This window comes from Arachis duranensis, chromosome 3, assembly GCF_000817695.3.
Source record: "Arachis duranensis cultivar V14167 chromosome 3, aradu.V14167.gnm2.J7QH, whole genome shotgun sequence".
NCBI classification, from domain to species: domain Eukaryota; kingdom Viridiplantae; phylum Streptophyta; class Magnoliopsida; order Fabales; family Fabaceae; genus Arachis; species Arachis duranensis.
This window is the reverse complement of record NC_029774.3, coordinates 121,021,558-121,035,416: the sequence shown is the minus strand read 5'-3', so window position 1 is coordinate 121,035,416 and position 13,859 is coordinate 121,021,558. Positions and strand designations below refer to the sequence as shown.

General features: G+C 31.8%; 4 protein-coding genes across 4 annotated transcripts; 1 reads left to right on the top strand and 3 right to left on the bottom strand.

Annotated features, from left to right (window-relative positions):
• Positions 1-3,032: 3,032 nt before the first annotated feature.
• Positions 3,033-4,164, bottom strand: LOC107480733 (uncharacterized). The gene is made up of 5 exons (XM_016100894.3): positions 4,016-4,164; positions 3,795-3,871; positions 3,552-3,663; positions 3,337-3,481; positions 3,033-3,252 (listed from the first exon to the last, which is right to left on the bottom strand). Exons 1-4 carry the CDS (start codon positions 4,081-4,083, stop codon positions 3,364-3,366), a joined length of 375 nt encoding a protein of 124 aa, XP_015956380.1. The 5' UTR covers positions 4,084-4,164; the 3' UTR covers positions 3,033-3,252; positions 3,337-3,363.
• Positions 4,165-4,472: 308 nt separating this feature from the next.
• On the bottom strand, positions 4,473-6,455 carry LOC107480732 (uncharacterized). The gene is made up of 4 exons (XM_016100893.3): positions 6,032-6,455; positions 5,842-5,918; positions 4,960-5,071; positions 4,473-4,696 (listed from the first exon to the last, which is right to left on the bottom strand). Exons 1-4 carry the CDS (start codon positions 6,319-6,321, stop codon positions 4,567-4,569), a joined length of 609 nt encoding a protein of 202 aa, XP_015956379.1. The 5' UTR covers positions 6,322-6,455; the 3' UTR covers positions 4,473-4,566.
• Positions 6,456-6,771: 316 nt separating this feature from the next.
• LOC107480734 (ATPase family AAA domain-containing protein FIGL1) lies at positions 6,772-9,889 on the top strand. Its single transcript, XM_016100895.3, has 9 exons — positions 6,772-6,814; positions 7,050-7,229; positions 7,779-7,901; positions 7,991-8,074; positions 8,160-8,344; positions 8,515-8,653; positions 8,736-8,795; positions 8,915-9,019; positions 9,107-9,889. Exons 2-9 carry the CDS (start codon positions 7,179-7,181, stop codon positions 9,218-9,220), a joined length of 861 nt encoding a protein of 286 aa, XP_015956381.2. The 5' UTR covers positions 6,772-6,814; positions 7,050-7,178; the 3' UTR covers positions 9,221-9,889.
• Positions 9,890-12,312: 2,423 nt separating this feature from the next.
• On the bottom strand, positions 12,313-13,125 carry LOC107480735 (calcium-binding protein CML37-like). The gene has a single exon (XM_016100896.3). The coding sequence runs from the start codon at positions 12,956-12,958 to the stop codon at positions 12,536-12,538; it is 423 nt and encodes a 140-aa protein (XP_015956382.1). The 5' UTR covers positions 12,959-13,125; the 3' UTR covers positions 12,313-12,535.
• Between the last annotated feature and the right edge of the window lie 734 nt (positions 13,126-13,859).

Below are 13,859 nucleotides of genomic sequence, written 5' to 3'. Positions count from 1 at the left end.
TAATTAAATAACAAAATATGTCACATGACACTCTTATTAAATTTAAGAGAAAATATTTTTTTCTAAAATTAATAAATTTTTTTCCTAAATTCTCTCTATTTATCTCTCTCCCTTTTTCTATTTCTCTCTATCATTCTCACTCTATATATAATTCTGATATATTTATATATTTATTATATCTATTATATATCTCTAATTTTACAACCAAAATATGCCACATATCACTTTCTCATTGTAATTGGAATCAAATTTTTTCCTCCAAAATTAAGAAATTCTTCTCTCCTCTTTACTAATTTTACAACCAAAATATGGCACATGTCACTCTATCATTATAATTGAAATTAAATCTTTCTCTCCAAAATTAAAGAATTCTTTCCTCCTCTTTACTAATTTTACAACCAAAATATGTCATATGTCACTCCTTCATTGCAATTAAAATCAAATTTTTCTCTCCAAAATTAAAAAGTTATCCCCTCCTCCCTCTTCCTTTCTCTATTTCTTTAATTCCTTCAACCATTCTATCTATTTTATATATCATTATCAATATCAATGACCAATTACTAATTTGACAATCAAAATGTGCAACATGACATTTTTTAATTGTATTAAAATTAAAATTAAAATATTAAAATTGAAATTGAAATATAGTTATATTATATTATATGTTATCATCTAAAATTTGAAATATACTTATATTATGTATCATATATTACTATATATCTAATTTAATAATCAAATGTGTCACATGACACTCTCTTATTAAAATTGAGAAAAAAATATTTTTTTAAATTAATAAATTTCTTTCTTAAATTCTCTCGTCTACCTCTCTCCAATTTTTTATTTCTCTCTATTATTTTTACTCTATATATAATTTATATTTTATATTAGTAATTTGATAAATCAAAATATGTTATCCGATATTTTATTACAATTAAAATAAAATTTTTTTCTTCCAAAATTAACAAACTCTCACTCTCACTCTCATTCTTCATCTTTATCTTTCTCTCTCTTTTTTCTTATTCTCTATTTTTTCTATCTTTCTCTTCTACACAAAACAAAATTAACAAAATAATATAATTTAAATAAAAATATTATTATTATTGTTATTATATACATAATTTTTTAGTTTTTTATTTAGTTTTAAATTTTTAGCGTTTATCTTTTTAATCTATATTTTTATTTCTCTTCTTTCAAATATTTATTACATATAATATAATTTAAAGAGAATACTAATGTTATGATTAAAAGTTAGAATCATGATTCAATTGTTTTAAAAAATTAGTTTTGAGTTAATTTTATAACTATCAGTATAATTTTTTTATACTAATTTTTAATTATATTTTTAATTAATTATTAACAAAAAATTAGATTTTTCCAAATAAAAATAATAACTAAAAATCTTATTATTTGATTTTTTATCTACAGATAGAGACTCTTGTCAATCTATAACTTTTTTTTGTAAAAATAGTTTGATTTTATAAATTTTTTGTGTTATGCATAATCTATACTATCAAAACAAAATGGACCGTAGTTTTCAAAATTTATATTCACGTAATATTATTATGAGTAAAAATACTAGTAAATAAAATTTGACCTATATATGTGATGATCTCTATACTAGTATTGTATATAACGTGAGCATTCTGACTTAGCTTGTCGAAATAGCAATAATGGGTATGATCAAGGTCATACTCTGCTTCTATTCTGTGTGCTTTGTGAAACGCAAGCAGCAGCAAGGGCAGCAAAGTCTGATTCTCATAATCATCACTTTAGAGGAAGAAAGGATGATTCTTTATTAAATGGGTGCAACTTATTCATGGGAAGTTGGGTTGTTGACCCTTCATATCCACCGTACCCTATGACTCTTCAAGCTGCCCCTTCTTAGATGCTCAGTTTGATTGCCAAAAGCATTCAAGAACTGATTGCCTCTTCATTACAATAGCTTTGCTAATGAATCTCGCTCTCAAGATAACTTATCAAGTTGTCAGTAAATTGATATAGCAGTAGCTGCCTACGATACAAATACAATACATAATCTGAAAAACGTTCACGAGATTCCTTAGAAACGGACAAGCTTATACATGTTTTGCAGCTATATATATAGCTGGATATTCCAATATTATATTCTTCAGATTCAAACACGTGAACATAGATATCAAGGTTCGATGCTCCAAGCTCGAATAATACCCCAAATTTATCACTGCATGCAACCATTTTGATTTGACTGTGTTGTTAAATTCATAAAGTGAGCGTGACAGCTTATATTACGTGAATATTTTATGCATAAAAATGAACGAATGAAACCCGTGACTGCAACTTCAACTTGTTTTGCATGCATATGCCTTGGCCTTCCAATTTCTAGGATTTATCTTTGGTGAATGAAAGTGGTAATAATGATGGTATAATGAGTTCAGGAGTATGAAGTAAGCATAGAGTTCTACTGGACGCAATATTTGGTGGACATAGTTGAAGAAAGCGCTGGACGAGTCCTCAACTTAGATTCCATTCAAGCAGGTAATAAATCATGGTTAGGAACTGACCTCTTCATCTTCAACACGTGGCATTGGTGGACCCACATCGGACCTTCCTCTCAAGGGTAACTTGCATATATTATGATATACCATATATCACACCCAACCTATTATTAAGTACATTTATATCAACATTATAACCATGCAGATGGGATTATTATATTAGAGATGGTTCAAATCTTGTGAAGGACATGGACCGTTTGGAAGCATTTCATAAGGGGTTAAACAAATGGGCTTGACCCTTCCAAAACCAAAGTATTCTTTCAAGGCATTTCTCCTAAACATACCCAGTAAGAAGTAATAATTAATTAACTCCTCTCATGAATCAATTAGAGTTTCAAGTTTCAACTAATCTTATGTTTCAAATGAAGTTGCACTGGAGAAACAGAACCACATAAGGGGCCAAGGGTGAAGATTGCAGCCATTGGTGCCTCCCTGGAGTACCTGATACTTTGGAACCTCCTCCTAAATGCAGCACTCACCACCTCATGAACTCGGTCATTATACCATTCAAGATGTCCAACAATTTTATTGCTATTATTATTTTACTTAAACATTATTATTACAACCACTCAACTTCTAAAGTTTTAAGCTTTAACCATAACCAACAATAGCACTAATCAATTATTACAGCACACCTTACAATTAAGTACATAGTAAAAGTCCACATACACACCATGATGGCTTTACTACTTATGCATCTGAAGCTCCATATTCCAACCTGTTAATCATTTACAATATTATTAAGATTTAGAGTTACCCAAAAAACAAAACATGCGATTTAAGAAACAGAAGTAAAACTAACCACAGGGAACTGAGAGGAACCAAATTCTTAATAACCAACATAGACAGCAGCATTGACAATGTAACAGTCATCGTTCCTGTCAACCGTTTCCTCAGTTGAGCACACCATTCCACCATCCACTACTTCAAACCCCGTAACTTGTCCACTACAAAATTGTGCAAATTGAAACATTATTCCTTAGAAGAAACAAAAATGTTGATTATATAATTACTCACTATGGAAACACAGTCTTAATTCTGTCCTTATCCAAGCCTTGTTGGAGAGGATGAGGCACCCCAAGTTTCACATGTACTTTCATGTTATCAGATGTAACACCAGGGATGCTACCTGCATACACCAAAAATTACTATTCGAATTGCAAAAGTATCCATTGCACCGAGTACATGGATATGAAGAGTAATTTAAAATCATGACTACAATAATAATATGTAATAGTCAAATTCCAATTAAAGAGATACCCTTTTGGAAAGCTGGAATTGAATTAGTAGCTATTGCATCTTTGCATGCCCTCATAGCAGCAGCTGTTATGTCCTGCCTGTTATGTAAGTCAAACATGTTATATTATATAACAAATAAATTATGATATTTAAGTTTTTTTTTAATCTGTTAATCATAAATTTTACTCGGAACCTTATTAATAACAACATTTATTATTCAGAAGATTTAAATAAAAGAGTACCCATCAAGATCATAGCCAACCCCCATCTCCACAAACAACGGGTTCATTCCCTTTTGGCCACCTTCCATTGTCGCTCAGCTTATATATTCCTTCTTCAATTGGTTAAGACTGAGTTTGATTAGAAGCAAGTTACTAACTCTTGAACATAGCTGAAACTCGAAATTTATAAGACTTGGGAAACTCATGAGAAGGCTCTCGTGTATCGGTTGTTGATTTGCCAAATCAGCATTCAGACGATGATACGTGTATCATAAACTAAGAACATGGTCAAATGTTATATGACTTTGAGTTTGTCTTTTTCTACTTCTAAGCATTGCTTCTCTCTATCTGCCACGTTTTCATTTAATTATGCCACGTATTTGAAAATATGACACGTCAAAACCTTTTTTCCGTAGATAAATAATGCAATATAGTGATATACACAACATATTCTTTCTGAAATTAAAAAACCAGGATAAACTAAAAATATGGGTGTATTATTATACAGAGAAGACACATAAAGTTATCAGAATCAGAAGTTCACCAGAAACAGGATAATAAAGCTTTTATTATTAATAGCCTACATATACAGCAGCATTGACAATGTAACAATCATCATTCTTGTCACCCATCTCTTCCACATGCACCCCACTTGAGCATATCAATCCACCATCCACCACTTCAACATTCAAAATTTTTCCACTGCAATGTTTTTGGGGGGAAACGGAGATTAGACTACGAGAGAATGATTACAGAGAACTTATTATATTTTGTGCAAATAATGTTGTATTGCAAATTTTGAAATTTAAATGAGAAATAACCATATCTCAGAATATCATAGTTATATCTTGGTTCAATGCTTCAATCATAACTTTAAGGCGTATAAGAATAAGATTGAGGTTTCTGTTAAAATTGTACGCGTTAAGCTATTGGAAATGCAATGCAACAGTTTTCAAGGTACTCACTAGGGAAACACAGACTTGACTTTCTCGATATCCAAAGAGCTCTGAAGAGAATTAGGAACACCTAGCTTGATCTGCAATTTCATCTGATCGAAATTGACACCAGGGATGGAACCTAAACAAGATTATATATCGCAAATGCATAATTAACTGTGAATATCACTTGCCAAAGCATATAGGTTCGAAATCGTTACCACTTATTGTAACCATTACAATACGAAAAAGTACAGGGACCAGCAACTTTGTTAAATTCTGACCAGTATTTAACTAGTAAAAAAAAGTGAATCATTGGATGAAATCTCACACCATTAAAATCATCATTGATGATTATTTGATGACTACAAATCACAAAAATTGCTGGCCCCTAGCATTACTCTTACAATACCTCAATTTCTTCTTACACAAACGCATCACTAAACTAAGAAGTAATATATATACCACACTCAACCTCCCAAATCCAACCAAACTTGGGGTTTTGGGATCGAATATGGCCAAAATTTTTATCTGATTCGCACTAATATTATCAAATCGGATAGGATATTTTAAGCTTAGATCCAATCTGCATAATTGCATATTGAATGGGATATTGGATACATCCACCAAATATAAAAAATACTTTATAATAATTATTAGTTAAAATAACACATAAAAAAAAATCTACTTATTTATTGTTGTGGATCGGCAGATCGAATATGCATATACATACATAAAATTCACCATCGGATATTATTAGTATGTGGATTGGATCTATATCCACAATTTTAGATCGAATTCGGATAAATACCGCATATGTTAGAATCCGAACTATGAACAACCCTAAGCAAACCTTATCACCAAAGTCAATATATCAATTAAATTGAAATTTGGGCATTAAAGAAGGCATACCTCTGCGGAAAGCTGGGATTGAATTAGAAGAAATGGCATCCCTGCATGCCCTCATTGCTGCAGCCGTTATATTCTGCCTGTTAATTTTTGTGAATGCAGTGCAATCAGTTTCGAAATCCCATGTCATCAAACTTTTCTTGGGAAGAAAAGAAGGGAAAAGGGCCAAAGAAGGGAAGAGAAAAGAGGATACCCGTGTTGATCGTATCCGACACCCATCTCCACAAACAAGAGCTTCATTGAGGCGCTGTTTGACTCAGACCCTTGAGTTCGTTCAACTTCCATGTGAGCTGACGTGGCCTGGATAGTTCTAGAAACTCGAAAAGGTGGCAGCTTTGACGACGGATTTGGGAAAGGAAGAGATGCGGGGAAACACCGTGAAAAATGGTTTCGGCGGCCGAAATCAGCTATGGGAAAAGGGTTTTTGGTAAATGATGGAATCTGAAGATTTGGAATTACAATTGAACAACAGCACTCACTCATTTCAAATTTTCAATGCTCTTGTTTACAAACAACGAAGAATTAGAATCACGACTAAAGATGAGTCACGAAATAATCGGGTTAACTTCATCACTGACCCGACACTCTTCTCTTTTTGGCGGTGTTTACTATGTAGCTACTAGCTAGCTAAATCATAGGAGTAAATAGTAAAAATCATTATTAAAATATTCCCGGAACATCAAATTACTGTCCAAACAAACTTTTTAATCAAATTCCTTGGTTAGAACTTTTAAGTTAATCACATAATGCTTTTCATCACTTTTTTGGTTAATGACATTAAAATTTATTAATATAATATATTAAATGATACATAATTCTATTTAGTAGATAATATTATTTAATTTTATAAATTTATTATATTATATTTAATTAAAACTATTAAATATAAATTATAATTAATATAATATTACTTGACGTATTATATTACTTACAGTCTATCCAAAATGAGTCAAAGAGCCTAAAGAAGTCTCTTAAGGTGATTGTTATGAAGTTTTGCTACTTAAATTGTACTTTTATCTTCCTGTGCTGGTAGTCTGTTTCCACTTTATTTAGAAAAAAAGGCAGCCCGGTATACAAGCATCCTGCCGTAACTTAGGGTCCAGGAAAGGGCCGCACCCAAAGAGTGTAATGTACGCAGTCTAATTTAGAATCTTGCAATTTATGAACACTTGATTCTGAATCATCCCCCTTCTTCTGTTGTCTGATTTCAGGACATTGTAACAGAAAATGAGTTTGAAAAGAGGCTTTTAGCTGATGTTATTCCACCTAGTGACATTGGTGTTACTTTTGATGATATTGGAGCTCTTGAAAATGTCAAGGATACGCTGAAGGAGTTAGTGATGCTTCCTTTACAAAGGCCTGAGCTCTTTTGCAAGGGGCAATTAACCAAGGTTTACCTAACTTACATATTTAAATGCATTTGCTTAACTTGTATTTTTGCTATAGATGTCTGTTCGAAGTTAGATTTATCATTGGTCCTATTATTTCTTGCTTTTTCTTCGGTTGAATTGCTGATTGGTTGATGTATGACGCCTTTAATGCCCTTCTCCTTTTCCTACCCTCAAAGAAGAGAGGAAAAGAGGAGAGAAGGGGGTGGCGTGTAGACTTTGCTGACTTGATTCTTGTGATTTCTTAATTTTGGCAAGAATGTAGCTTGTTTGTGTTAGAATTTACTCCCTTCTTCCCAAATTATCGATCGCTTTGGAAAACTTGGTACCTTCAAAACTCTATCTGGATTCAATTTTGGGATGGAGGGAGTATCATGGAACTAAAAGCAACTTTGGAGAAGTTGTTTTAGGATATTTTTGGAGTTTTTCTTCTAGTAATATTGAAATACACCTTTATTTTTGTGAAAAAATTAATATTAAAGTTGGTGATATTTTCCCACATGAAATTGGAAACTGTTCTGATTACTTGCCTCGAATGACCTTTTTGTGCAGCCGTGCAAGGGCATCTTATTATTTGGGCCCCCTGGAACAGGTAAGACAATGCTTGCAAAGGCAGTTGCTACTGAAGCTGGTGCAAACTTCATCAACATTTCCATGTCAAGCATCACATCCAAGGTTATATTTGCTTAATGAGAGTATTTTAATCTCTCCTTTATCAATTCGTTTTGCATGTTAACTAGTGGTATTCCCCTTAATTTCTTCAGTGGTTTGGTGAGGGTGAGAAATATGTAAAAGCTGTTTTCTCCCTGGCAAGTAAAATTGCACCTAGTGTTATATTTGTTGATGAGGTAAGGCTCCTTCATAAAATGATGGTATTTTTTATTGATTTATTAGTTAGGGAAAAAAGGTGATCCGATATGGTTTTGTGCATAGGTTGATAGCATGTTGGGCCGAAGGGAAAATCCTGGGGAGCACGAGGCCATGCGAAAAATGAAAAATGAATTTATGGTGAACTGGGATGGCTTACGTACAAAGGATACCGAGCGAGTTCTTGTGCTTGCAGCCACTAATAGGCCTTTTGACCTTGATGAGGCTGTCATAAGGAGGCTGCCACGAAGGTGAATGCCATGTCCAACTGCACTTGAATTTCCTTTTTTCTCCTTTTTCTTCTATTCCCTTTTCTTTATTATCATTATTATTGTTTTTATAGTCTTTATTTATGAGTATTTGGGAGGTTAGGAGGGCTTTTAGAGATGTTAAAACTTTTGTCATCTCTGGTTTTGTGCAGATTAATGGTAAATTTGCCAGATGCTCCTAATAGAGCAAAGATATTGAAAGTTATTTTGGCAAAAGAGGACTTGTCTTCCGATATTGATTTTGATGCAATCGCAAATATGACCGAGGGGTATTCTGGAAGTGATCTTAAGGTTAGGGTCATTGTTTTTTGCTTTTATTGGTGACACTGCTGTTAATAACTGTGGTGCCTTCATGCTTGCTCTTGCATCGCAGAATTTGTGTGTAACTGCTGCGCACCGTCCGATTAAAGAGATATTAGAAAAGGAGAAAAAGGTAAAACCCTTCTGAACAGTTTCTAGCAGTATGCTAGTGATTATGTCATTGTTGTTGGCTATGAAGTTACCAGAATCGATGTTACCTTGATTTTAATATTTGTGATTCATTCATGACAGGAGCATGCTGCTGCTCTGGCAGAGGGTAGACCTGCTCCAGCATTAAGTGGAAGTTCCGATATCAGGTCACTAAACATGGAAGACTTTAAACATGCTCATCAACAGGTATATAAAACAGCATCAAGCCCCTTTTCTTGCTCTCGAGGTCATTAAAACAAAACAAAATTAACTTTATATATCATATGGTGGCAGGTATGTGCAAGTGTGTCCTCTGAATCCATAAATATGACCGAGCTTTCGCAATGGAATGATCTATACGGTGAAGGTGGTTCAAGAGTAAAGAAAGCACTTAGTTACTTCATGTGAGAGTTTCTCCATTGTACAAATGTTCCCCACCGGCGACCCTCCTTGATGCCCCTTTGAAGCCTGCGTATTCACTTGTCGTTGCTCTGGTCTGCTGAGGCTAGCATGAGTTGGTGCTGAGCCCCATTTCCTTTGTAAAATGAAATATAGATTTCTAAGTAATTTGATTTGTTATGGATGATGGGATTATGGTGGGTTTTGAAAGAAAGTGGAGAATTTTGGCCAGGCTCTGTTGCTTTTTGTTTTGTTCCTCAACCACTTTGCCACCAGCACAGAAGAAGATCATGTTGATTTCTTATTATTTTTCTTTTAATTGCAGTATTAGAGGAGAAAGATAAAGAGAGTCATATATGATTATGACCCTTATTATAAGAGTAGTTGTCACACTCCTAAGTCCTAATGTCAAAAATAATGATTTTAGATCATGGACACAAGGTGACTATTTTCTATTTTATATTTTTTTGTATATACCATCATATGCATGACACAGCTATGTCTTTCTGAATCTATAAGTCTACTACTTATTTGAAAGATTTCTTTGATTCGACATGTGACCTGATACAATTCTTTCAGTATTATTGATTGCACTTTATGGGATTGGAATTTTTAGTTGTATAAGCTCTGCATTTGTAATAATATGCTATGGAATGGATTGGACAATTTTTCTTTTAATGGATTTTGCTAATCAATGCTTTGTTAGAAATGTAAAAAAGTGGGAGTTTTATTTTATTTTATTTTATTTTTATTATTAATTCATTGAATATATTGGTGGAAGTTCCATAATGTTCCACTTTTACGCAGCTAAATAGTAAAGACACTAGCTTTTCCGTTTTATACTCTTCTATACAAGAAATTTAGTGTTGGGGGATTGCAAGTTTTCTCAGTTAATTTTTGTTAAATATGTTGATAATATTTGAACTGATAATTTTTTTTTTATTTTAGGGTAAAATATATTTTTTGTCAAGTTTAGTAAAAGTTTTAAAAAGACTTTTAAGTTTTATTTTGTTTGAAATTTTTTTTATTTGTATTAAATATACTTATGAGAGTTAAATTTTTAAAAAATTTAAGATCAATTCAACAAAAATATATGAAAATTGTGTTGAATTGGTCCTAAACCCTAAACCTTATGAAATTGTTGTTGAATTGGTCTTAAATTTTTTGAAAAATTAGCTGTCAGGAATATATTTGATGCAAATCGAAAATTTTTGCGATAAAATTAAAATAAAATAAAACTTAATGATATTTTAAAAATTTTTGCTAAACTTCAAAAACAAAAAAATATACTTTATTCTTTTCTTTAAATATATTGATATTTGTATTGGGGATTGTCCGGAACGATAAGTTAACAGTTAGGTCATTTTGTCATAAGGAATAAAAATATAAAATAAACAAATATTGGAATTTGTTTTGTCAAAATCAAAATCTTTTAAGTGTCAAAATGGTTATTTACTTATGAAAGCTGTTCGCAACCACAACTATGAATTGTGACTCATGCTCACTAAGTAGAAAATATCTTTGTTGTAAAAAGGTCATAAATTTATTAATATAGAATTGAGTAATAATGAGAATTTCAATTCATCTTCAATTCATTATTTGTCTAATATTTAAATAAATATTGGATAAAATATTCAAAACATTTTTTAATCTAGATATTAGAGAAATATGTTAGAATTTCTAATTATTTTTATTTAGTATTTACACTCGAATTATGGACTGTTTTTATTTTTTAACTCATTAAAAAATTGATATATTTTTACATATTTTTGTCTCAATACATTAAGCTTTAATAAATAAAGAAGTAAAAAAGGGTTAATTTGAAAAAGGATTATTTTCGTGCTAGTATAGTTGAAAATTAGAACTATTGAATATCCAATTCTAATTATATCCACTAATAATAAATTTATGCCATCCAAAATCAGTCTATCATGTATTATATACACCTACATGTATTTTTTAATTTATTTTTAATATGTATTTTATTTTTTATCATGTATTTTATATTAATGACTAATTTTGGTGACCGATTTTAGTGTATAATTAGTATGGATGCTAGTTGACATGTAGGCACAAATAATCAAGGTGCATTTAAGACCTAATACTTCACAAAACTTGCAATGGAAGTGTAATTACTAGACTAGCGTAAGAGATGTGAATCTTAACAAAAGTTCTGCATTAAACTTTGAATGAAATACAAAATTCAAATAATCACCGATTTGAAGGAAATCCTAACAGCAATTACTCAGCAGTTAACCCTTTTAACTACTATTGCTGAAGAAGAGTTACCCTTTCTAGACCTTGAGGAAGAGCAGTTTTAAACTGTCAAACGCCACTAGACATCGAATCTAATCTGAGTCTTTTCGAAGGCGTAACGTCGACCGAATAAGATCCGAATTCGAAAGCATCTCAATGCTGGGTCACAAACTCAGCAAACTTAAGACAAAAAAGCATGACAGCAGTCTCATATACAAAGCAAGTAACTAATATACAATCAAAAAGTTGATAGAATTAACAAACTGTGCAAAATTTTCAAATTTCTGGGAATTTTACATTGTAAAATCATTCTGATGTAAATTTTTTACTCTAAAATTCCCAGAATATAAAAACATTCTTCCAACCAAGCGTTCAGCGTATCTATAGGCTTGATTGCGCTAAGAAGCATGCTTTCGCTGCAAAGATTTTCAACTTGCTACCTCATAACCATAAATGCAGTGCTAGCAATAAACATTCTGACTACTTTAGGAACTTAAGATGTTTGGTTGCTGGTTTGAAAAAGAAAAATTTTTTTGATTCACTGTCAGTATAATTTTACACGTGCATCAAATTACATAATGTTATATCAGTAAAAATAATTACCTTTCACATTAACTACTTGAATCGTCATCCAAAAAAACAGATGTGATTATACGACTGTGTAAAACGCTTTACACCATCAAAATTAAACTCTTGAAAAGAAATGGTAGAAATTTTGAAGCATAATTTTATAGAAAAGCTAAGAAAAACTGCCTACATGACAACACCCTCAATAATTCACAACTCATAACCCAATGAAAAATATCACTAATTATATATAAAAAAAAAGTTGGGGTGACTTAGAGTGAACTTAAAACTTGGAGGAAATAGCATAAACAAAAACGTTACATCTTTAGCCTTAACAAAATGATTGTATATACTTTCTCAAATACACATGAATCACTTGACATAAAAACTTTTTTCAACATTATTTTTTATGAGAAAGCATGACAGGAGTTACATTATGTACAAAAAAATCAATGGAATCAATATACAGAAGAAAAAAAAAACAGGCAGAATCATCATTCATCACTGCATCATTATTCTGAATTCTTCAAAGCTAAGCACACCATCTCCATTCAAATCAAACTGATTAATCATAACCTTGCATTCATCAATGGACTTTTTCTCACCCATTTTCTTGAATATCTTCCTCAAGCTCTTAGGTGTTATGAATCCACACCCTTCAGTATCATACATCTCAAATGCTTTCTTCAAGTCCTTGATCTTCTCTTCTTCTCCACCACCTTCCATCAAAGCAACAAAGTCCTCCATACTCAGCAATCCGTCGCCGTCCGAATCCAACTCCTCAATCACCATTTCCACTTCCTTCAACAATATGTCTCCTCCCATCTTGCTTACCCTCTGCTTTAGCTCCGACGGCGAAACCTTCCCGTCGCCGTCTTCATCAAAATATCTAAGAACACGCTCATATTTCATGTCCCTTCCCATGTTTCAAAACACAGAATCTGCTCTTCGAATTGAGATCTTTTAACAAAAAAAAAAAAGCACTTTGTAATGATCAAATTCAACACTCTTTATGGTGCTCAACTACAAAGTGATCAAATTTTTGGAAAATGAGAAATTGTACTATCTAGTGTGATCTTTGGCTAAGTGTGTGAAACATTTTGTTTGGCAACCCGAGCCTTTTATAGATTATTATGAAGTCGGTAAAAGATAAGAATATAGTAAGTACCGCGTTGAGGATGTGTTTAGAAAAAAATATATATTTTATGATATAAATATCATAAGATATAAATAAAAATCTACTTATTATTAACAAGTTGCTACGAATGTTCCAAGCGATAGATGAGGCCACGACATATGTTGGTGTCACAATAATTTATGTCATAATGGGACCAACTTATATTAATAGTAAATTGGAAAATGTTGAGAAATGGAATTTGAATATAAATCTTAGAATCTTAGGATATAAATATATATAACGCGCAAAAACCACGAGTAACGGTCAACCGCTTCCTGGGGGTTACGTGGCGGGAACGTTTTGAGGCACGGCCCAGTGAAAATTCAACACGTGTTATAGTTTGTGCCGTACCACGATTTTTTTTGTAAATTGACCATATTATATTATGATAATATCACTATGTTATATACTTATATTATATTCTCCCATCATTGTCACATTAGCCATGTAATAGTGTGTACATATTATTTTTATTTTTATTTTTTTTACAAAATTTTAAAAATAAAAAATATTAAAATTAAAAATAAAAAATAAAAATACAAACCAAACACGTATTTAGTTTTTGTTGACAAAAAAAATAAACAAGTATTTTAGCCAACCTAGCTTTTATATTTGTTTAAAAATCTCACTGATGAGATGGGGAACTTT

Excerpts from the sequence above, each read along its gene's own strand:
- LOC107480733 (XM_016100894.3), bottom strand. The coding sequence starts at position 4,083 with ATGGAAGGTGGCCAAAAGGGAATGAACCCGTTGTTTGTGGAGATGGGG. Across the intron at positions 3,872-4,015 it reads GTTGGCTATGATCTTGATGG|GCAGGACATAACAGCTGCTG; the intron begins GTACTCTTTTAT and ends CTTACATAACAG. Across the intron at positions 3,482-3,551 it reads ATTAAGACTGTGTTTCCATA|TGGACAAGTTACGGGGTTTG; the intron begins GTGAGTAATTAT and ends ACAATTTTGTAG.
- LOC107480732 (XM_016100893.3), bottom strand. The coding sequence starts at position 6,321 with ATGAGTGAGTGCTGTTGTTCAATTGTAATTCCAAATCTTCAGATTCCA. Across the intron at positions 5,072-5,841 it reads AATCCCAGCTTTCCGCAGAG|GTTCCATCCCTGGTGTCAAT; the intron begins GTATGCCTTCTT and ends AATCTTGTTTAG. Across the intron at positions 4,697-4,959 it reads GTCAAGTCTGTGTTTCCCTA|TGGAAAAATTTTGAATGTTG; the intron begins GTGAGTACCTTG and ends AAAACATTGCAG.
- LOC107480734 (XM_016100895.3), top strand. The coding sequence starts at position 7,179 with ATGCTTCCTTTACAAAGGCCTGAGCTCTTTTGCAAGGGGCAATTAACC. Across the intron at positions 7,230-7,778 it reads GCAAGGGGCAATTAACCAAG|CCGTGCAAGGGCATCTTATT; the intron begins GTTTACCTAACT and ends CTTTTTGTGCAG. Across the intron at positions 9,020-9,106 it reads TTAAACATGCTCATCAACAG|GTATGTGCAAGTGTGTCCTC; the intron begins GTATATAAAACA and ends ATATGGTGGCAG.
- LOC107480735 (XM_016100896.3), bottom strand. The coding sequence starts at position 12,958 with ATGGGAAGGGACATGAAATATGAGCGTGTTCTTAGATATTTTGATGAA.